The sequence below is a fragment of the Gastrolobium bilobum genome, unplaced genomic scaffold (genome assembly GCF_033153095.1).
Source record: "Gastrolobium bilobum isolate Gb01-03AN ecotype WA unplaced genomic scaffold, APGP_CSIRO_Gbil_v1 utg1221, whole genome shotgun sequence".
Lineage (NCBI taxonomy): Eukaryota > Viridiplantae > Streptophyta > Magnoliopsida > Fabales > Fabaceae > Gastrolobium > Gastrolobium bilobum.
The window spans coordinates 750,966-774,135 of NW_026897257.1; the positions used below are offsets into that span (position 1 = coordinate 750,966).

At 33.4% G+C, this 23,170-nt stretch overlaps 3 protein-coding genes across 3 annotated transcripts; 1 reads left to right on the top strand and 2 right to left on the bottom strand.

Annotated features, from left to right (window-relative positions):
* Nucleotides 1–5,651: 5,651 nt before the first annotated feature.
* LOC133305446 (spermidine hydroxycinnamoyl transferase) lies at nucleotides 5,652–7,046 on the bottom strand. Its single transcript, XM_061505672.1, has one exon. The coding sequence runs from the start codon at nucleotides 7,032–7,034 to the stop codon at nucleotides 5,652–5,654; it is 1,383 nt and encodes a 460-aa protein (XP_061361656.1). The 5' UTR covers nucleotides 7,035–7,046.
* A 2,287-nt stretch (nucleotides 7,047–9,333) lies between these two features.
* LOC133305365 (18S rRNA (guanine-N(7))-methyltransferase RID2) lies at nucleotides 9,334–12,575 on the top strand. The gene is made up of 9 exons (XM_061505565.1): nucleotides 9,334–9,520; nucleotides 9,610–9,685; nucleotides 9,771–9,854; nucleotides 9,949–10,004; nucleotides 10,222–10,278; nucleotides 10,470–10,519; nucleotides 10,729–10,881; nucleotides 11,642–11,774; nucleotides 12,069–12,575. Exons 1-9 carry the CDS (start codon nucleotides 9,422–9,424, stop codon nucleotides 12,231–12,233), a joined length of 873 nt encoding a protein of 290 aa, XP_061361549.1. The 5' UTR covers nucleotides 9,334–9,421; the 3' UTR covers nucleotides 12,234–12,575.
* Nucleotides 12,576–14,357: 1,782 nt separating this feature from the next.
* Nucleotides 14,358–23,092, bottom strand: LOC133305358 (pumilio homolog 6, chloroplastic-like). Its single transcript, XM_061505556.1, has 11 exons — nucleotides 22,835–23,092; nucleotides 21,642–21,983; nucleotides 21,291–21,466; nucleotides 19,635–20,962; nucleotides 19,406–19,547; nucleotides 19,211–19,318; nucleotides 17,525–17,737; nucleotides 17,330–17,440; nucleotides 16,374–16,568; nucleotides 15,473–15,641; nucleotides 14,358–14,747 (listed from the first exon to the last, which is right to left on the bottom strand). The coding sequence occupies exons 2-11, from the start codon at nucleotides 21,925–21,927 to the stop codon at nucleotides 14,725–14,727; spliced, it is 2,751 nt and encodes a 916-aa protein (XP_061361540.1). The 5' UTR covers nucleotides 21,928–21,983; nucleotides 22,835–23,092; the 3' UTR covers nucleotides 14,358–14,724.
* Between the last annotated feature and the right edge of the window lie 78 nt (nucleotides 23,093–23,170).

The following is a 23,170-nucleotide window of genomic DNA, read 5'->3' on the forward strand; positions in this document are numbered from 1 at the left end:
CAATTACCCTGAAAGAAAAGCATGAATCATATGATGAACGTAGTCATCTAGAAAGGTAAACTCTAAATGGTCTATGGCTGAAGCTGACATATAGTGTGTGAAAAAAGTAAATGCTTCCACTAACTTCTTTCAACTAAGAAAATTTGGCCCAGAATAACTTCATTTGGAAAGAAAACAAAGAGCTATAGATGATATAAAAGCACGTTTAATTGATCCTTCGGTGTAGGGGGACCAATAATAAATGATAAAACTGTAAGCCAAGCCAAATTATGGTTTTATGCTACTATTAAATGAGCTCATATTCCCTGAGATACAATAAAAAAAAACTGCTACTGACTTAAATTTATCCTGGGTAAATAACATTTTAAGTTTGCACTACACAAATTATCTTTAGGCCACTTCTCCACCTGATATTAATGGCCACATAAACTCAAATGTGGATCATAAGTTCTGCACACTGCATTGTTCACCACCACTCATATAACCTCTTCACCTTCAAATGCACCAACTTATATCCAGCATACCACTGAAATTTTGGTAGCTCAACAACTGCAAGAATTATCTATGGAAAATTTCATGACCTTTTTTTGCATTGAATGTCCCCAGTTAAAACTTCCTCATCTTGGCCTGTACAAAACAACAACCACATCATCCGTACCGTAGATTCGTTAAGTTGCCTCAAAATACTTTGCAATCTGATAATACCAGATTATAGCACTACAATTTTGTCAAACTTTGTTTCCCCATCTGTGGATCACCAAGTAGTTTGATTATAGTTGGGTATTATAAGGAATAACATTAGCTGTCCAAAAAATTCCGTATGTATAAATTCCAATTTCCTATATTAACTCTAGAATTACCAATCACAATTAAGAAGTCCAATTACAAAACTTAAAGAACTAATTTACGTATATTAATGTTCCTCAGGTTATGATATACTTATTGTAAAGTTTAAGCTGGAGCAAAAAGAACACACACACATATCCTCACAGGTGCATGCAATAAATACGCTGTACAGAACTTCACAAAAAACATGTAACGCTACATTTTTCAAAGTTCCAACTAAACTTTGATATCCTCTATTTAAACAACAGACCAATCTAGAAACGAAGCAAAATTCAGAAAAAGCTTATATGCACTTAAACCAGTGAAACAAACAATGAAACGCATTCCAGGCCTCAATATTTCCAAAATTCGATAAACCAATAAGAAGAAGAAAAAAAAATGGAGAATAGAGAGAGAAAGGGAGGGAACGATGAATGCCAAACGTGCTTATCAGTTATCACCAACGGCAACAAAACCCAACCAACACGCAAACACACACGCACACATGAACAGTAAAAACTGAAATTCAGAAATTTAAATTAAATTCACCAAAGTTTGTTTGTTTGTCCGGAACGGTCAAAATCACAAATGTGAAACTGAGAGAAAAAGAAACCTCAGCCATTCAATTCAACTCAATCACATTGAGAAAAGTCCCTGTCTTAAGCACAGTGTTAATGCCTTAAAACGGTATCAATATTTAATAAAACTAAATGCAATTGGGATGAGACGTGAGACTTGAGAATTTCGGATGGATTGAAAAGTTGTAAACGAAACACAGTTTCAAAATAACAATAAGAGAATGGAAATTAATGAATTCAAAATGGGGGAAAGGCGAAACAATGAACACAAGTACCTTTTTTTACCGATCACCTACACGAGAAATTTCGTTGTTGTTTCTACTTTTATTTTAGTGGGTAAATACTGAACATGCCTGTAAACAAGTTTTTTCTCTTTTCTTTTCTTTTCTTTTCTTTTTACCTTTGGGGTTGTGAAATTAATTTTTTTTTTTATTTTTTTTTATTTTGAGGAGAAGAGAGTGTGCGAGAAAGAGTTCGTGAATGGTTGGTAACGGAGGAAGCTGACCTCCGCATTGTGAGGATTGGACGCGAGAAAGAGAGAAACAGGGAAACTGAACTGAAGTCACCGATTAATGCTATTATTCATGCAATGCAATTGCCATCCAAGTCTAAGGTGGGGCTGCTTGCTAGGAACTTTGGTAATGGTATGGTAGAGAAAATGTGTCAAGTACGTCTCTCTTGTATAGTTAAATAACGGGGAGACTTATATTTATAAGTTTTTTCTTACAATATTAGGGATAATATATTTCAGTATATAGTGTATTATTCCTAATACATAATATAATTTGTAAGAATTTGTAAAATAAAATTTGTAAATATTATCGGGATAGACAATTTACATAATACACAAATTGCAAACGAAAAGAAAAAGAGGGAGAGAGAGAAAATTGACACGGTGATTTACCCTGATTCATCCAATGTAGATTACGTCTAGCTTGTCTATAGTATATTCACTTCACCGTCACTTTTTACAATCACTCGGTTTACAAAGAGAATATAAATAGAATTGGAAAACCCTAACAATATCTATTTATGGGTCCAACCAAGCCTAAACTACTAAGAAAAAGGAAAAATAACAATAAATAAGAGGCCCACAACAGTACGTGGCCTCTATGAGCTTGGGGGCGCTGCCCCTCGGACCCCCGCCCACTCACCTGGAAAAGGAATTTCAAATGCCTTTCTACTAACCCCAATAACAAAAACTTTCATCAGCACGCAAAGTATAAACCATACCCAATAAATATAAGCCTTCCTGTTAAATAATAGTATAAATATTTTTAGCCAAAAAGTGCATATAAATTAAATTCTTTAACATAAGTTCTTGGCTAGATGGATTTGTAATTGTATAGCATCTTGCTGGAAGAAGAAAACAAGATCAATCCTTTTGATTAACGGGGTGCAGTGACTTTAAAGAATTTTTTAAAAGATTTTTTCTACAATTAAGATTATATAAGATTGGATTTTAAAGGATTTTAATAGAATCTATAAGATTTGAAAGAACAATATAGATTAATAAGATTTTAAAAAATCATATAAATTTTTAACAAATATTCAAAATTACAAGAGTCAATAAAAAAAAAATGCAATGATATTAATAAAAAAGTAAAACTTAATATAATTTTCTCAATCAATAATTTGATGTAACTATGTCTTACTAAACATCAGTTCTCCACATATGTATACTAGTCCTCCACACAATAACATCTTCTCATTCCTACTTTTTGGTTTGACCAATGAGATGAAAATTATCATCTTCATTTGGTATCAGAGCTATGCATATATGATTATAATTCAGAACCATAATTATTTTATTTGTTAAAATAATTCAAAATTTGTGTATAGAACCTAAAGTTCATGATAAAATTTCGTTTGAAATTTTTTTCAATTGATCTTGGAAACCTTGAGATTTTTGTTTTATGTAACGAGAGTTTTCTAATCATATATCATATATGGGTTTGGTGGATGTCATTTAAAGGGACACAAGTTGTGTCATTTTAGTGACTTACACAAAGTATGACTGGTCATACTTTGTGTAATTCTGAAAAGTTACTTTTTCTTCACTTTACACGTCAGCGATGTGATTAGGGAGATAGAAAAGAAAAGCATCTTTTCAGATTTACAAAAAGTATAACCGTCATACTTTGTGTAAATCATCTAAAAGGACACAACTTGTATCCTTTTAAATGATACTTCTTTTTCCCATCATATATATGCATGTTTTCATTGAGTATTTTAAGAAAATTTTGAATCTGAATTTCTGAGTTTTATTACATGAAAGTTTAGAAAAAAAATTTAATTATTGTTAATCGATACATTGAAACCTTAAATTGTTTTGGGGTTTTTGAAAATCAAGCTTCTAGTGATCTATTGATACAAAAGTTATCTTAAATCATTTCTTATAGCAAATGAATTTCGTTCATAAATGTATTATTACGAAACATAGGGTTCATATTATGAAAGTTTCAATCTTTCTTTAAATCAATCTTGTTTCATTGATGTAAAACGAAAATCGATTTGTGGGATTTTGTTCCCTGATTTTTTCCCACTATTTTATGTTGTTTTTAATACAAAAATTACACCATTTTGTGTCAAGAAAAATCATGACATAGCTTGAAAATCATTTTTAAACTTCCAAAATCTCTTAAAATTTTGCTGTTTTTGAGATGGATTATATTAGAATCTTGTTGGATTGTCTTATAATGAAAATCACTAAAAAATATGTTATTTTTGAAATTTAACGAAGCTCTTATGGCGGAACCTGGTTTTGGGCGGTTCAACCCGTCAAAGAAAAAAAAAACACTACAATAGACAAATATCAAAAAATCATAGGATTAAAGTGAGATTGTGAGAGACATTCTATTTATATTTCTCACTAAAAAATCACACGGAATCCACACTAATAAAAAATTCACTAAAATCGTCAGATTTTTTAATACCACAAGATTGTTCTTCTTTTGTTTAAAATTATGATTGAATATCACCGAATTTGGATAACTTTAAAATAATTTTTTAAAATCCTAATCAAATATTACATGACTTTTTTCAATCCTTTAAAATTTTAATTGAATACCAATGGATTTTTTTGTCCAAAAATAATCCATTAAAATTCTTTAAAATCTCAATCCAATATACCTCTAAATTAAAATCAGAAGTACTATTTACCAAAAAAAAAAAATCAGAAGTACTGCGTTAGTTTAAATCATACAATATTTTGATCATTTTTATAAAGTATCTGGATTAAGATTTTAAAGTGTAATATTGATAATTATCAATTAAAATTACGATTTAATATTCTAAATATTTAAAGAAACTCACCCCATGAATTTTTCCATAAATAATTATCACTTTCATTTGATTTATAAATTTCACCCTACACTTTAATTGATTCAATTTCATTTGACCCAAAATTTCCATTAGTGTTAGTGGTATATCACTTTTTTTTTTGGTTCGTATATCATCACACCTGACTCAATTACAGGCAAATTGACTAAACATGCTATGAAAATAAAATTTAAACTACTTCTACATTCAATACCATCCGTAATTTTACATCTGTTTCCTTTTCTTGCTTCTATCATTTTTCTTTGTTGCCTTGAAATATCCTGTTTTTATATAAATAAAATAAAGTACACTTAAAAAGAAGACAATTACTAAAGATTGACTCATTTGTAATTACAATAATGTTATTTGGATTTTCTGTAATAATCTTTTTCTATAGAATATTAGAAGACTACATGAATTTCGATTCATGTATCAAAAAAAAAAAGACTACATGGATAGGAATAAAATTCATAACACATCAAGCATATTTAAGTAACGATTAAGATTGATATATACAATGACATTTAGTCATTTACTATTAAACAAATATTCATTGTTCATAATTCTTCATACAACGTACAGACAAGAACGGCGAACAATTTAAAAAACGAAATTTAAATATAGATCGAATAAAAACCAATGAAATTTTCTTAAGGACAGAAAAATGGTATGGCCTATAAGATTAATTTTCAGTCAGACATATTCTTCTTTTTGGACTTGATATTTGTTTCGTAATTAAGTAATTAAACACGAACCATGATATATTATAATTAAGTTCATAACAATAGTAAACAAGATTACAATGCAACAAACACAATGGTCATATATTTGATTGAATTAATTTCTCCTTATTTTGTTTAGGTTATTTTAAGTTCAGAAGCTGTCCAACAACTTATTTTTATCTTTCCCATGCAATCTTCCCTATGATCATACTCCCATAATGTCTTCATAGAAATGCTTCGTAAACGCATCCATATGGACCACTTGGAGACAAATAGCAACAAGCAAAGATCCATCCCCATCAGGACCAGGAAGAAGCAAAGAATCTCCATCAGACTCATGTGTTCCTGGACCCATATAAACCTCCTTCCCCCACCCAAAATCAAGCCCATAGATTGGTAAAGTCAACCAACTAATCACACCCAGATTTGGGTTCCCATAGAAAGGCCCCTTGTCACTCCCTAATATTGCATGAAGATCTTGAAACCTAGTCAAATCCTCCTGGTTCTTCAAGAAATCAATCCTTGACCTCACATACTCATCATTAACCTTCTCAATCGCTTCCCTTATTCTACTCGACGCATACCCTAATGGCTTTGAAACCAAATCACCCGCAAGACTAGTAGCAACCACATCCAAAGTAGCATTCCCAAAGTACCCTTTTGGCAAAGGAGGTTGCATGCGACACCTTGAGTCAACACAAACACCTAATGCCGTTGGTTGGTCCTGTTTATGCCCCCTAGCCTTGCATGCACTTCTCCATACGTGACCGGTTACCGTCTCATACCGGGTAAAACCACGGTCATTGCTAGGTCTATGCCAACTCTCATTTGCTGTTTTTTTCAATATCTCAACTTGAGTTTTGCTCAGTTTGATGATAGCAACAGTGGTTTTTTCCTTCCTTTCCTCTGTATTCTCAGATTGACCGAGCAACAGAGGAGGGAGATTGAACTCCGAATGATCATGATCATGATCATGATCATGACATGGTGGCACCAAAGGAGGTTCGCCTGCACGCAACACTTTTCGATCAAGAAACGGCACCGTTTGCAAAGCTTCACCTCGTGCAAGCCTTGCCCACTCAGTAATGAAGTGCATGGCACTTGGTCCATCCGCAACAGCGTGTGAAATTGTTGTTCCAATGCTAATGCCACCACACTTGAACCTCGTCAGCTGAATCAGAACTAGAGGCACCTCATGAATTGGGACGCTATAGTCTACACTTGGGACAAGGTAACGGTACTCCGAAGAGGGTGAAAAGTCACCAAGATCATCTAAACTTGATAAGGACTCAGCTTCGATGAACCGAACACCTAACTCATTGCACTCAAGCTCTAAACGACCATTTCCTATCCATTGTAAACGACCAGCTAATGGATAAAACGGCACTAGGACTCGGCTTAGCGAGTCTTTCAAGGTGGTAACTATTGTAGACTCTTGCGAAAGCCAGTTTTGTGAGGGACGGTAGAAGTATATTGTTGGCACGTGAGTTATGATTCCTATTTGATCCCACTCTGATAAAGGTATGCGACCACACCATGTTGGTTCCATTGGCCTCACGGAGTAACAGCCTTTGAAGATTACTTGCATGTTTGCTTTTGTTGTGGAATCAAAGGTCTGAAAAAAGTTAATGATTTAAGAGGTTCATTAGAGATGTCTCATATATAGTTATAGGTCTCTGTTTAGGAAAATAAAAAAAAATTGAAAGTTGCTTCACTCTCGGCCGTAAATGCTGTATTCAGTTAGATGAAATGAATTTCATATGAAGGTTGGTTGTTGCATGAAATAGTCAGAATTTTAGCTACAAACCCAATGCAACAATGCATGCACGCTAGCTTTCGTTTATCAATAAACTTGTTGCTCCGTTTGCGTTAGGCAATAAAACTCAGCTTCTGAATTTGTTCATTTTTCTTTTTCTTCATCGGGTTTCATTCTTCCACACTAAAGAAAACAACATTAATTCTTAATTTCTTCCTTTTCTCCAAGTAGCAATTTTGACGTTCAACGTTAATGATAATACTAATGGCCATTATTTGGAGCTGGTATTTCGTAACATAACATTATGCCTCACTGTATCCAAAAAAAAAAAACATGTATCCACACAAAAAAAAAAAAAACATTATGCCTCACTATGTAGTCTTTTTTTTTTTTTTTTTTGGTATTGAGGGAGGGCTTTAAGCCCAAACAAGCAAAGAAAAAACACAGTACTATGTAGTTTTTAATGATATGGCTTTTGGGAGGCATGACCTTTTAAGTTCTAACCTGTAGATAGCTCCACCACTAATAACATGCATGCTGGCAAATGCATGACGGACACCCAACGATACTATTGATTCTCCAAATATTCACTTGTGAACAACATAATTTCTAAATTATATATGAAAATGCACCAATTTCAATAGTCTCAATGGGTAAAAAGAATGAGTTCAAAGTATATAAAATACTAAGAATTTTCGGGATAATGGATACAGTACTTTGTGCGCACACTGATCCAATTAATGTACACACTATTTTGACATGTATCACACACACGCTTTAGATTATTTAAATTAGGTTATCCAAATAAAAAAAGATCATTTAAATTAGTATAAAAGTGTTATCACCAAAAAAACAGATTAGAAGAAAAGTGATATGTTAATTACTTTATCCTTAAAAACTAAATCCCATCATGTGGATTGTGTCATACGAATATGAATATTATATATGCATTAATAAAGTGCACATACGATTTTTTTTATAAGTATAAATATTTTAGTACATAATCAATTTCAAGAATGACTGGTATAGCTTCTGCCTATGAAGTGACACTTCAAAAATCCTAACGTGTCGTGTCTGATACTCTTCAACACTTCACATTTTTCAATATTTCAACACGCGTTGCAGAGACTCAAAAAAGGTTCGAAGGTTACGTTGCATTGCCTATTTAGTTCCAACTATTAGATTCGTTAGATTACGATTACTATTTTATTGAGTTTAATTTAAATATTTGAGATATTTTATGTTTATTTGCAAAAATTATGGATATTATAAGTTTAGCTTTATTTTTTTTGTTAAATTATTGAATATTAAATATAATATACACTACGTAAATTAAAAATATTATTTGATATCAAAATGTATCCTAATGTGTCGAATCTAACATTTTTTTAGAATTAACATGTTAAAATATAGTATCATATTCCATATTTCATGTCAGTGCAACATAAGCTTATGCAACAACATATATAAATTGGTTATTTACTAATAACTCGGCTGATATGATATGATTTTTTTTTTCCACAAATTCAAGCCTGTTGAATGAGTTTTTGAAAAAATAATTTTCATGTCTTGATTTTTTAAAAGGATTTTTTTAAGTTAAAACTATTTTATATTTAAATGTAATATATGAAAAATATTTTTAATGGAAAAATTATTTAATGTTAAAATTTAAAAATACTTTTTACATATAAAAAAATAAAAAAAAGTATCCTTTTACAATTTTTTTTTTTACAAATTATATTAAGTATGACTGGTCTTACACTTTTAATTGAAGTATGACCAGTTATACTTAATGTAATTTGTAAGAGTTTGTAAATAAAAAGTTTGTAAATATAACATTTCCTACAAAAGAATGAGTAGAGGGTTATATTGACAAATTCGTTTTTTATAAACTTACAAACTACATTATATCTGACCGGTAATATTCTACTCAAGAGTATATTATCAATGACATAATTTAATTTGCAAGAGTTTATAAAAAATTAAATATTATCTGAAAAAAATATATATGAAAATAAATCATGAAAGCAAGATTTTTGTGCCCCGCACAATATGTGTCTACATATAGCATAATAATATACTTTGAAAATCGAAACCCATAATAAAAATATAAATATTAATCGAGGTGTGAATTGGGGCGCGTCACAAAATGGGGGTTTAGGGTTTTTGTCTGTGTGAGGTGTGAAAAATCATAGAAAGGTAATTAATTTCTGTGAGCGATGGGCTCGAGACCAGAGGTGGTAGCGCCACCTGAGATATTCTACGACGATGCTGAAGCACGCAAGTACACCTCTTCTTCCCGTATTGTGGAAATTCAGGTTTTCCTTCTTCTTCTTCACAATTCCATTCAATTCTCTTTTTTTGAAACGAATTAATATTTATTAATCTGATTCTGTATGTGGAAAAGGCGACTCTGTCAGAGAGAGCCGTGGAGCTACTTGCTTTGCCTGATGACAACGTTCCTAAATTACTCCTTGACATTGGTAATTTAATTTAATTTAATTATTCTCTCTCTTACATCAAATTCTCCGTGTATTATTTGTGATTATTAATGATTTCTTTGTGTAGGTTGTGGATCGGGACTTAGCGGTGAGACACTCTCAGAGAATGGACAACATTGGATTGGTCTTGACATTTCACCATCAATGCTTAGTATGTTTTCCATTCTTTTAATTAAAAATTTTCTCATTACTATCTATTTTGCTTCTTCTTGTTTGCTAATATATTTTATTTTGCCAAATCTTAGATATTGCGTTGGAACGAGAGGTTGAGGGTGACCTTTTACTTGGTGACATGGGTCAGGTATATTATTTACATAATTTCTTTCACCTTTATCAGTATTATTGCTATTCCAATTAATTTTAAATCTCAATTTCCCCTTTCCATTTTATTAAATACCCTTTTGTGATTTTTCAGATCATGATGTTGATGTACAGCAAATAACTTCTTTCCTAGGAAATAACATGCATGTTCTGTATCTTGCCTTACTGTTTTTCATTCACTTTATATTTGCTTTCAGGGTTTAGGGATTCGTCCTGGAGTTATTGATGGGGCCATCAGTATATCTGCTGTTCAGGTGTGCTTTCGATAAATGAGAAAATTAAACGAAAAATGATTTGTGTGAATGAGTTCCCCAGGTTGATTTCTGAAAATCAATGCCCCATTTTGTTTTTTTCCCATGTGAATGAGTGATGTGTTTCTACCAAGTTTGGTGGAGTTTGTCTCGTTTTCATTCTTAATTTTCTGGATTTTTATATGATAATGCAGTGGTTATGCAATGCTGATAAATCCTCTCACAATCCTCGATTAAGATTGAAGTATGTTCCTTTTCATATTTATCGTGCTGCTTTTCATTATTTCAATACCTGTATATTTTGAGTCTCTTTAAACTCTAAGCTCAGCGAAACTTGCACAGTTCTTCTACTTATTCTTTCACCTTACAATCTATATTAAGATTTGATTATACTGGATTTTATATTTGATACTCTGTTAACAACTTAACATATAATGCCAATTTCTTTTGTAGGGCTTTTTTTACATCTTTATACAGATGCTTAGCAAATGGGGCTAGAGCAGTATTTCAAGTGTATCCTGAAAATATAGAGCAGCGTGAACTAATTTTGAATGCTGCAATGCATGCTGGATTTGCTGGTGGTATAGTGGTGGATTTTCCACACAGGTATGAATAAATCTTACAATACTACTAGGGCTCATTATTTTCATCAAAATAATGTGTTAGAAAAACATTTCTGAATTTTTTAGTGTTTGTTCTATCAATCTGCGTAATATGTTTTGTTTTCTGTTTGTTACTCTAATCATAAACTAACCGTCAACATTAACATCACCTTTATCTCAAACTGGATGGGGATGTGACAGACTAACAATCCTGTGAAAAAAAATTAAATTTAAGTTTTTGCATTTTGCTGAGAAAAAGTAAAAGAATTTTATGAAGCTCAAGTGTTGTCTGTCATCGATTCTGCTGTTTTCCTGTCAATGCCTGTTTTGTTTAACATTATTTGTTAAGCACCAGCTGAAATTTATTGAATATCTTGAAATGAAATGAATCATCTCAAACTGTATACTTTCCTTGCCTGAAAAGGTGCACCCTTAGCATACACTATGGTAGGAAAGGATGCGACAAGGATTATTACAAACGTGTTATGTATCTGGATATACTTTGTTGCACTGTGGATTCCCTCTCCTCACTTCATGTATATATAGATTTATTATGATGGTCAACCCTCCTAACTCAGTCCTATCTTCCGCCGCTAATATATGTACACTACCACACACCTAAACAAAAGTTATTATATTTGATTCTAAAGGTATTTGTGTTTTTTTCGATGTAGTTTTAGCTATGATTTCTTTTGATAAGCATCATTGCTTAGTCTTCTTGAACATGGTATTCCACTAACTGCACAACAATTGTCTTATGATAGTTCTAAGAGGAGAAAAGAGTTTCTTGTTCTCACATGTGGTCAACGGTCAGTAAATGCATCCATGTCCAAAGGTAAAGATGAAGATGGAGAGAGTTGCTCTGATGATGACAATGAAGATGAAGAAAATCAGACGGTGAGTCTTGCCACATTTATGAATTCAATTAAGGGGCTTTAAAAAGATATACTGAACTTAAAAAAAAATAATAATAATAATAATCCTTCTAAAAGTATAGCTTTCATCCTAGTATTGATTTATGCTTTATTTGATTTGTTGGTTGCATTTATAAATCAGTAACTAACTATTTATAAATTTGTTCCAGATTCTGAACATGCGAAATTTGTTGACTAGTTGCTTATTTAGATGCCTTACTCATGCACTTACTTATAACTAGTTTACTTTATTAAACAAAAAATACAAATACTGCAGGTATGTATCTCAGACAGGCACAGACCCCGGAAAAAACAGAAAAAGAATAAGAGCGGTAAGGGAAGGGAATGGTTACTAAGGAAGAAGGAGCAGATGAGAAGAAGAGGAAATGCTGTTCCTCCAGATACCAAGTACACGGGTCGGAAGCGGAAGGATCGCTTTTGAAGCATTTGCCTCAAAGTCGTGCGCATACCTTGTCATTTATTAGTTATTAATGGGCATTACGAACTGCATCTTGCTTGGGTCACGAAGGATACTCTTGCACGTTCCATCACTCAAATTTGTTGTAGCCTTGGGAGGGTATTTTTATGGTATGTTGTTATAACAGGTGTTCTTGGGGATCCCGGGCCATTTTGCATAAAATTTTGTGTGCTTTGTAAAATCTTTCATTTTTGCAGTACTTAGTACCTACATTCGGTAACCTTTATGCTTTAATTTCAGGGGGCCTATTCTAGAATACAAGTAGTTTTTCAAATGATGAGTATAGTTGTGTGGTGTTACTAATATTTTGAGTTATGCTGCAATTTTCTTAAGGTTTCAGATTTATTACATTTCATATTTTGCTATTTCTTTTTTTGGAGTGGTGTTCATGCCATTGCACGACAGATACACAAGTACTTTTCTTTTCTTTCAACAAAAAAATCATTTAAGATTATGTTAACATCGTTATTAAGGAAAAAATGTTTGTCCTTTTAAATGATACAACTTGTGTCATTTTACTCTTTCACTTTATATTTTTTGGTTCACTCTCTCCTCTTTTATTTATCTTTTTCTCTCATTTACAATGATAGAACTTTATATCCTTTGAAATGATATACATTTTTCTCTTATTTGAATTAATAATTGGCCAATAAAATTAATCATTTGACCACTGGTGCAAGGGAGTGGTTTTAGATTAATATTTATTTATTTAATATTGTAACTTTTTTACATTGTCATTTTAATGATATATTTCGAGGTTATTCGATCATTTGGGGTGTTATAATGTGCATTTTACATGTTTGGTACTTTTCCGAAGTTATTTTTTTTTTTTGGGAGGTGTTCAGTTCCGCGGTCTGGACCTGTGAAATTATTTTTGTATTTTTTAATGAGTATCACATATCTGTTCATAGGAAACTCGTGAACTGTGTCACGTGGCACGATTTTAACCATCCAAAGCCCTTAATACTTAAAATAACATTAATGAATTCCTCAGAATATTTATTAAAAAAATTATAAAAGTAATTTCATGGGAACCCGACGCCTAAACTAAACGCTTCCTATCAAAAAATTATTTTGGGTGTGTACCAAACGGACACAAAAAAAATAATTCATGCATCCCTTAATGGTCAAAGAACCTTCGTTACTATGACTTTTTCAACTAAGTTTAAATATAAGTAAATTTAAAATTTGCAAACGGCTTAACTCATATTAAGTCTATTTAGATCTAGATTTATTTTTTCGAATGAATTTATTTAATAGAATAAAGATCTAGGTTTATTTATCAAATAAGTTTATTCAATATTTTCTTACAAACTTAATAAAAATATTAAGTTTTAAGCTATTAAAAAAGCTTTTTTAGATTTACCAAAAAAATAAAGCTTTTTTAGACTTAGCTTACTTAAATATAAGTAATGTACTATTACTTATTATATTAAATTTGAGACAGGATATACTTACCACCAAAAAAGTATACCACATTAACAACTAACCTAATCACCGTTGATTTCCGTCAATTTAACAGTTATAATTTATTAGGAATTGATACTTATTAATAAATGTGATCCAATAATTTCCAATAAATTATAACCGTTAGATTGACGAAAATCAACAGTGATTAAGTTGGTTGTAAATGTGATAAACTTTTTTGGTGGTAAGTATATCCTTCCTCATTAAAGTTTAGTCATAATATCATAGAAAGATATATTTATTGACTTATTTAATTTATTGGTTTATTTAAAAACTTGGTCTATTACCAAACACCATTAGTACAAGTGATAAGGAGCTTATATTCCTTAACGAAAGGTCTCGAGTTCTAACCCTGTGAATGAAAAAAATGATCTTGGAGAACCACCTCCGCTTAGGATCCAATTAGTCCAAAGGATAAACCGGTTTAGGAGACTAAAAAAAGAACTTATAATTTCCGGCAGAAAGCCATCCTTTACCTATAGAAGATTAACTCGAGCTCCAGCTTATCAAGGATCAGCTCCCCCTATTAACAATGCTCAATTAAATCAACATATAACCACAAGAACAAGGGAGTTGATATTGAGGTGAGGAAAGAAGGGGTGATTGAGTTCAAGACTCCTTGACTGCCCTCAGCCCTTATCTCAAAGAAAACCACAGTAAGCACTAAGCAGAGAAAATCCAGTAAATTTACATCAGGAAGGTTTCCCTTCCAAATAATTACACTCAATAATTCAAACCAATTACTTAAATGACATAATTACATTGAGTTTAAGTTTTGAACATATGTGCATGCACCAATGTTTCTTGAAGCCATGAATGTCGTAACTATGAAGGTCAATATGGAGCCACAGGAGTAGTAGGAAAGGTTTATTCAATAGCAGGTCAGAGATCAACGTCTCATCTATCTCCTGTGATACAGAATACGTGTTAGCTGTGGTGTTTGCATGCCACAGAACAGAAACATTATGCGAGACCCTCTGTATTGCCATCATGATCCAAGTGTTTCATTTTCTGCATGAAAAATATAGGATAAGAAGGAATAAAAGATGGAGTCTTATGGGGGAGTTTGTTGCTCATCTATCCAAGTGTTTCATTTGAAGGCAGTTGGATGTATTAAGGTATTCAGGAATAAGTTTCCTCATTCCACAAATTTAAGCAGTGACTTGTGTCGAATATCATTAGCTTCCTAAAATTAAACACTTAACCGTATATAGATTATTCGTTTTGATTCAGTTTAGTTGTAATAGCTATAATGATGGGATATGATTGTATTTACTCATTATATAAATATACATCTGCTTGGAGTCGTCTCTCAGTGAATTAAGCCATAAACATCCCCAAGTGATCATTCTCAAAATGTTCTCAATACTAATATCTGGCAATAGAAAGAAATTTAACAGTCACTCGTCCCCCTAAAGGCTGAGAGATGCTATCCATATACTGATATACATCACTGTAAACGAGTTTAATCCAAAAGTTCATGACTGATTCTACTGGATTATCTTAACTCAAACCAGAAAGATTAAATATTATTCTTTTATCCCATAATTTAGTTAAACTCTCTTCAATATACCAAAAGAGAGTCAATGCCACTTGGGCAAAGCTGGAGCTTATTTTTCTCAGGAACTCCCTACCTACCCCATTATATATTACTAGAAGAATGCAATTGTGCTTTATTAAAGTACCATGATTTCTGTACTGTCAACCAAAGTAAACCGAAGTACTAGAGAACACACCTCCATGTAGCTGTTCAAACCGAGCCACGATGTGTTTTCCGTAAGTGTATTTCTTCAAAGCATGAGCATGAACTTTAACGCGAGAAAGTAACATTGCTCGCTGATTTTCAGAACAGATTTCAATAACCTTCTGGACCACATAATTTGCAAATTGGTCTTTCATCATTGTCTGCAATGCAAAGAAATTAAGCATGTTTTAGTAAGCAAGAGTACAAACCCCAACATGCACGTCTCACTCTAGTTATAAATGAACATAATGTAATGCTCAAGAATAATTAAGATGGTCAAGAATAAACTTCATAAAATATATGAGAAATAAACTAAGATCGTTCGCTGGTCTACAAAGGACAAAGGAATACTTTAGTGGGGAAAAAGAATTAAAAGGACACTCAAATTTACCGCTAGCAGTCTCTCAAGGAAGACACTTGCAACACTTGAGTTGAGATACGCCTTTTGACAATGCCAAATAGCAAAGGACTCGGGCAATTATTATTAAATTTTCAATTTGAACCATCCAGTCATATAAGGCTGAATTAATGGAGTGGATCTTGAAAAAAATATGCTTGGTAATTAAATTTAATAGTTAGTTTCCCTCACCTTTTCATGATAACAGGTATTTCTTACTTCTGTGCTGGGTATAAGGTTAGAAAACAAAAAACAATGTTGATGTTCAGCCTCCGCTTTAAGGGACAAGCTAAACAATTTCTGCCCATATAATATTTTTCATCATAAAAAAGAAAGAAAGAAGAAGCAAGCAAGCAAACAAAAACTCTAATCTAACAACTTTTTCAAATAACTAGATAGCAATTTTTGTTCGATGCCAGTTTTAGGGGTATAATCCCCTATATGAATATTTTATTAACTAGTAAAATGTGATTAGCCTTGAAAATTTTAGACTCACCAACAAATTATCATTTTGTTCGCCATGCCCAATAATCTCTGCAATTAACAACTGCCGTTCAGTGGCATCACCATGCTTCAAACATTTCTCAACAACATTTGATGCAAACTTATGCTGACTCAATTGTACAATATGTCCTGCCAACTTGCTAATAATTTGGCTCCTTTCTTGAGGCTTCCCTCTCTCCAACACATGCTGTAATGAAAAGGACTGAATATTATTTCTGAATAAATTGATTGAATCTGTACGGCACATTACAAATATAAAGGCTAGACCAAATCATTACTTTCCTAAAATACGGCTCAATCTACGGGAACTAATGACCTATCCTAGCAACAAAATAATTTAAAATTATTATAATATGTGGAACTATTACAATGGGACTGTTACAACAATAAATTATATGAAATTTCTTTGAAATGGGGTAACTGCTTGTATGAGATGATATACAAGAGAGGATGATTGATAAATTATACAAGAAATATAAAAAGCAACAGAAAAAATCATCAAAGCAGAAAAGGAATATGGAAAACCTACGATTACATTTGAGATCGAGTGTTATGTTAAAAAGTGATCTGACAAACAGAAAATTCAACAAAGCTTAGGAAAAAAAGTAAGTGCAAAGTAGAATAGAAAAGGAGTAAAAATACAAAAACTTTGAAGAGTGAAATAGCAATGTAGCACCTGCTGAGACTGTCACAAATCATGCTATTGTAAAGAGAAAGCAGGACTGTTATAGATGTAATCAGAGGTTGGTGGCTTGGAGCCACAAACCTGGTTAATTCAATAATGCAGACAGTGCATATGTTGCTATTTATAATTGTATAAATGATAGGAAAGGCATACATATACCTCCAACTTGATTCAGTTTCTACTATGCATCATAACCACCACCTGCTGCTAATAATCAATATTACAATAAACAGAGAGAGAGAGAGAGAGAGATAGCAACTAACCTGAGTAACATAATTACCATACTGGTCCTGAGCAAGAGCACAAGCTGACTCCAAGATTTCATCCACAATAAACTGACATTGAACCTCATCTGAGCAATTCTCCAGAACTCTCTACAAGAAACAAATCATAGGACTAAATGTGCAACCAAAGAAAAATTAATTTTTTCTTGAAAAAGGAAAATGCAATAACCTTACCTGTATGACTCGGCAACCATAAGGATGAATAGATAGAATGGCAACTTGACCACGAAATGCAGATATTATAAAGCCAATTTTTTCGATTGGAATAGATTCAATGCACTTCTGTATTACATGATTCCCATTTTGGTCACGAACACATCTAATAACATTTCCATCTAGCTCATGAACAAGCTGAGCTTTCTGTACAAGATCAATAACCTCAAGTGCCTGCACAGTCACAAAATTGAAATAAATTCGATAATATAACCTCTCAATTTAAGCTTGATTTGTAGCCAAAACTTTTTTCAAATTTCAACTTTCTTAACTAACAAACGAATCACATTTTGAACAAAAACATTGAAACAACAAAGTTACAGGAAAGCAGTCAGCCAACCTTCAATTGTGCTACTGTACATTCTTCTATAGAATAATCAAAGGCATTAGCTGAGCACCAAGTCCTACAATCTAATACTAGGGGGATAGGGAAAAAGAAAAAAAGACATTCCATTGGCTTTTCCTAGTACTAGCTGTCAAGGAAACCTTAAAAAAAAAAGGAGGATGATAGGACCTGGAAGAATAAGCAGAAGATTTGGAGGGTATATAATAGGAAGAATAAAGGGGATAGAGCAGTTAGAGTACTTAGAAGGGATCAGGCAGTTACAGCTTCACTGTAGGAAGTTAGCCAGTTAATAAAATTTTGGGAGGGGGGCATCGAGATTGATTAGTTAGAACTGAGCATTAGCTTAGTTGTAAAAGGAAAAAATCCCTTGTGAAGGGAAAACCCTTTGGAAGGAGCATCATCTCCATTCTCTGTTGAGATTCAGCTATTAATAACATATACCTATTCATTCTTTCTCTCTTCCCTACTCTCTCTCAGCTCTCTTACTTGTGGGTTCCTAACAGAAGATCAGTGCTAAAAAAGGAGTGCAAGGAACATGCTCATATAATATCATGTTTATCAGTGTCAGCACTATTTGCTTTTGTGAGTTTTTTGTTTTACAAAACTCAACTGTAGTCACAATAAAATAAAATAAAAACTCACTCCCCGTTAAACCTGACTAGCGAATGTGAGTTGAAGGAAATCCTTGTACGCAGCCTTACCCTTGCATAATTGCAAAGAGACTGTTTCCTGGATTCAAACCCATGAGCTTTCAGTCACGAAAGAACAGTGTTACCACTGAACTGTAGTCAAAATGGAGAAAAAAAAACTCTTTGACAAAGTCTTACTTCATTCCATCTTTTATCTGTTGTTTATACAAGAAAAACCACATAAATTCACGTGGACACAGCTTCATCAATCCCTTGCAGATATTACTCTGACTAAATACTTTCATGTATTATACAAGTTGAGGTCTTCGTCTATTGCAAGCACAGTGATTTTGTCAATACTTGGAAACTACACCTTGGTTGGCTACAGGAAGAAAAGACAAATTTACAAAATAAGCAACCCCATTATTAGATTGCAATTTGTAAAAAGCTATAATTCTAGCAAATGCCTAAGTAAGAACTGTACATATCCAAATCATAAATAAATCTCGATATAGATGCTATGGTTCAACATGGAAGAAACAAAGTCGCGCCCCCTACCCACTAAAATCCTTGAGCATAACTTGCAACCAGATTGCAATAGCTTTCAAGTCATGCAACTGAAATAAATATATTAACGTCATACAGCTACATGAATACATATGAATTACATACTTTTTGGATTACACGACAGCCATACATCTGCAGACACAAAGGCAGTATCTGACCAACAAGTCGATTTGCAAGTTCCTTCCTCTGCTCAGGGCTTCCATGCTCAAAAAACTTAGCAGAGAAAAGGAATAATTAGGGCATAACAGATTCCAGACAACCATAAAATTAGCGACAATGTACATCACTTCAAAAACACACCTTCTGGATTACGTAGTTGCCAAACACATCAGTCATTAATTTAGAAGCATGTGGAAGAACCTCTTTGAACACCAATGTCTTCTCTTCAACACCGCAACTTTCCAACTTCTGCTGTATAAATCGGCTTCCATGCTGATCAGCGCTGGATGTAAAAACCATGGTGAACTTAATTCCCAAAGTCAAGGAATTGATAGAGATAGGTGGAAAGATAATTGAAAAGATTACTTGCCTAAATTCAATAATATGCCCAATAATATCAGATAACTCAAATCTGCAACCTTTGCCAGATTTTAATTCTTCAAGAAAATTAACAACTTTGGGGTCATGAGTGCTGTCAAAGGCTTTTTGACCTTGCCATCCAGAAAATATACCTCCATTTCTACCAGAAGCTGGAGAAAATTTCATTTCATTCCTTCCTCCTGGAAGGCCAGGACTGCCTTGTGGGTATCCTGGCAAAACTGGACTAGAAAGTGGGGAACTTAAATAGTGCGCTCCAAAACTCATATTTGGTGGGTGTCCAAAATAACTAGGAATACTTAGCCCACCTCTTCTAGAGTTCAAATTAGCACCACTTCTCTGATGATATAATTTTTTGTCATCCAAATAAGCACCACTATTGGGCCTTTTCTGGGAATCAAAAGGGCCGATTTGGCAACCAACACTTGCTCTTGGTGCCAGCATATGACCAGAAACACCATATCCCTCCACAAAAGGTTGCTGATGATATTGCACGTAAATAGGATCACCAAAAGAAGGCTGCAGAGGATATCCAACTTGTCCAAGGAACTTGTTTGCGTGTACCATTTCAGCTTCATGAGAAATGCTTCCCTCAGTAGAAACCCCTGGAGCTTGCAGAGTAAAACTGGAACCAGTAGCCCCATCAACAAGTGGTAAAGCACCATGAGGAGGGTATGCACCAATATATGGAGGAATAGCTGCAGGATTAAAAGGGTATCCACCTACATATTGCGGAGAATATATGCCTGAGGCCTGCATATTGGGGTAAAATGGATTTGTTGAGGACATATAAGCTGCTGCTGTAGCATATAGTGGAGGACTAAACCCCGATGAATGCAGTACTGGCTGGAAATCATAAGAGTAGTTGCTGGGATTGTGAAGAAACTGTTCCGTACCAACAAATGTACAATTTTCACTTTGAGAATTGGCGCTAGAAACTTCACGTGGATTGTTTTGTTGCAGGCATTGCATCAAATTATTCTGGCAGCTGTTCTTCCATTTATCTTCATAACTCTGGCTTTCTGAATTTGGAAGATTAGATGCACTAAGAGCCCTTAATTGAGACTCAATTGTAACATCTAAGTCACTAAAGCCCATGCTTCCAGTGGATTCAAGAGATGATGAGCTTGTGACAGGGGCAGGGGAATCCACAGTTGATGACAGCCTTATGTCATCTGCAACGACAGAAGGTTTAGGAGCATCAACTGTGGTGACAAGAGGACCATGAGAAGAACTGGAACCAGCATCTAGGTTAATTATTTCATCCACCACTCCAAGAGACTTATTATATACACTTGACATGGTATGGGGAAGATCATCCTGAAAGTTTGAATTTTAAAACAAAACAAAAATTATGCATTCACAATCAAAAAATCAATCTGGAGAGGGCAAAAAAAAAAAGTCAATTGATTCCAGTCAAACCTTGGACTCAACAACTTACCAAAAAATAAAAAAATAAAAGTTCTCACAATTTGCGATCAGTACCCAAAGAAAAGGTAATAAATGCGGAAAAAGGTGAATTTCTGACAAATAAAGTGTTCAGATGTAAGAAGAAATAAGAAATAGAAATAAATGTCTAAACCTATATATTATATGCAGAAAACTGAATTGATCTCACAAAGTCAGAAGTTTATATCACAATAATCACCACTACTAATTTTTTGTGCTGAGATGCCATTGAAGCTGCACTTTGCCTGTGCCATATTCCACTAGTCTTATCTAACTCATTATCATACAGCTGTTGGGGCAAATCATCCTCAGACTCCTCCTTGTGTGTTGCAAGAGTCCCTCGTGACAAATGTGAAGAACCTTTAACGATATCATCTGCAGAAGACAATCCACAATTACTGATTAAAGCCTAAAACTACCAATATGGTGTAAAAGACAGCCATTTTCCCATGATATGAGGGGTGGAGGGGAAGTCTAGGATTTAGGTTGACATTGGAATAGTAATATGCCAAATAAGCAAGATCAGCTAGTAATTGGTTTTCAGACTCACATTTTTGCATAGCTCTGTTAAGAGTTGCCAAGCTCGCATTTTGGGTGGTGTTCTGGAAAATTAGGTTTTCTATGGCCATAAATGAGCCTTCCATGCTTGGAGGTGCACTGCCGCTTCGATTGGGTATGACATCCCTTCCAATGCCATGAAACCTATGGGCCTTCAAAAGTATACCCAAGTCCTCTGTTGCCATGTTACGAGATGGTAAACCAAAAGTTGCAGCTTCCTTAAGAGATGGCCATTTCCCCCCAGCTTCTGAGATTCTAATTGGACTCTCAGTTGCCATACCACTGGAAGATTAGTTTTCCCCTTGCTTTGTATGGATAAATGTCATATCATTACCTAAAGTGCACCCAAAAATTGTGGATCAGCGTAAACTTCTATTTAGAAATAAATTTATTACACTAGAGAAGTAAGCTAGTACAAGAAACAAGAACACTAATGAAATAACATAGTGACAAAAGGAATAGTATCAAAACAGAATACTTTACTGCCGAAGTACAATGCAAAAACTCAATTTTGACAAAGCCACGAACCAATTCACATAGCATTAAATTATGACATTGTATTGTTCCTTAAAGTCATAACTAATCAAACGAAAAGAGAAGGCATTCGCATCACACTGAATTGGAGCTTTGCATGTGATATTGGGCATCTATGCCAATCTTTCGTGAACAACAACAATATCAAAGGCAATATAAGATAAAACTGTGGAAAATACAGTATCGTAAATGTCCAAAAGGAAAAATTAATGGAAATAATTCATAAAACATGTTCAAGAAAAAAATAAAAATTAAAACTTAAGAGACAGAGTGCATTTAAAAAAAAAAAAAAAACTCCAAGGTAGTCAAACCTTGAAGCAGGAGCAGTATGAGTATAATTCAGTTTCAATTATAAATGAATTCCTCTTACAAATTACACGCAAACAAGTTTGTTAGTGAAAATTTCAAACTAAATTAGCCACGATCATAAAACAAGCAACATCACCGAGGACAACAAACAACCCCAAGCACCCCATATTAATTACCAATTCGTAATTTCGTATAAAAAAGCTAAAAAGGAAGGAAAAGATAGTGGAATTTCACAATATATGCTAAACAAAAAAAAAAAAAAAATCAAAATTAAAAATGCGTGAACATAAAGAAAACATGAGAATCAAAATGAATAAGTAGTTGAAGCATGAAGAAATGAACCAATGTTGCTTTTGGAGTTTCCTCAAAGTGAAGATGGTGAAGAATGAGAGAGTTTCAAACCCTAGATTCTTTTTCGAAGCAGAATTTGAGAGAGAGAGAGAGAGAGAGAGAGAGAGATGGATGAATATGAGTGTGACTGAATTGATAATATTATTTTTATTATCATGGGTCAAGTGCAGTGCAGTGCAGGAGATGAAGATTTAAAAGTGCGTTTGTACTTCGTGCTTTGTATGTACATGAAAAAAAAGTATAACCACGAGTTCCAGACACTGTTATGCTATAGTATTCTCGGGGTTGGGTTGTTTTGTGTTTTTGTGTTTCTACTTTGGAGTTTGG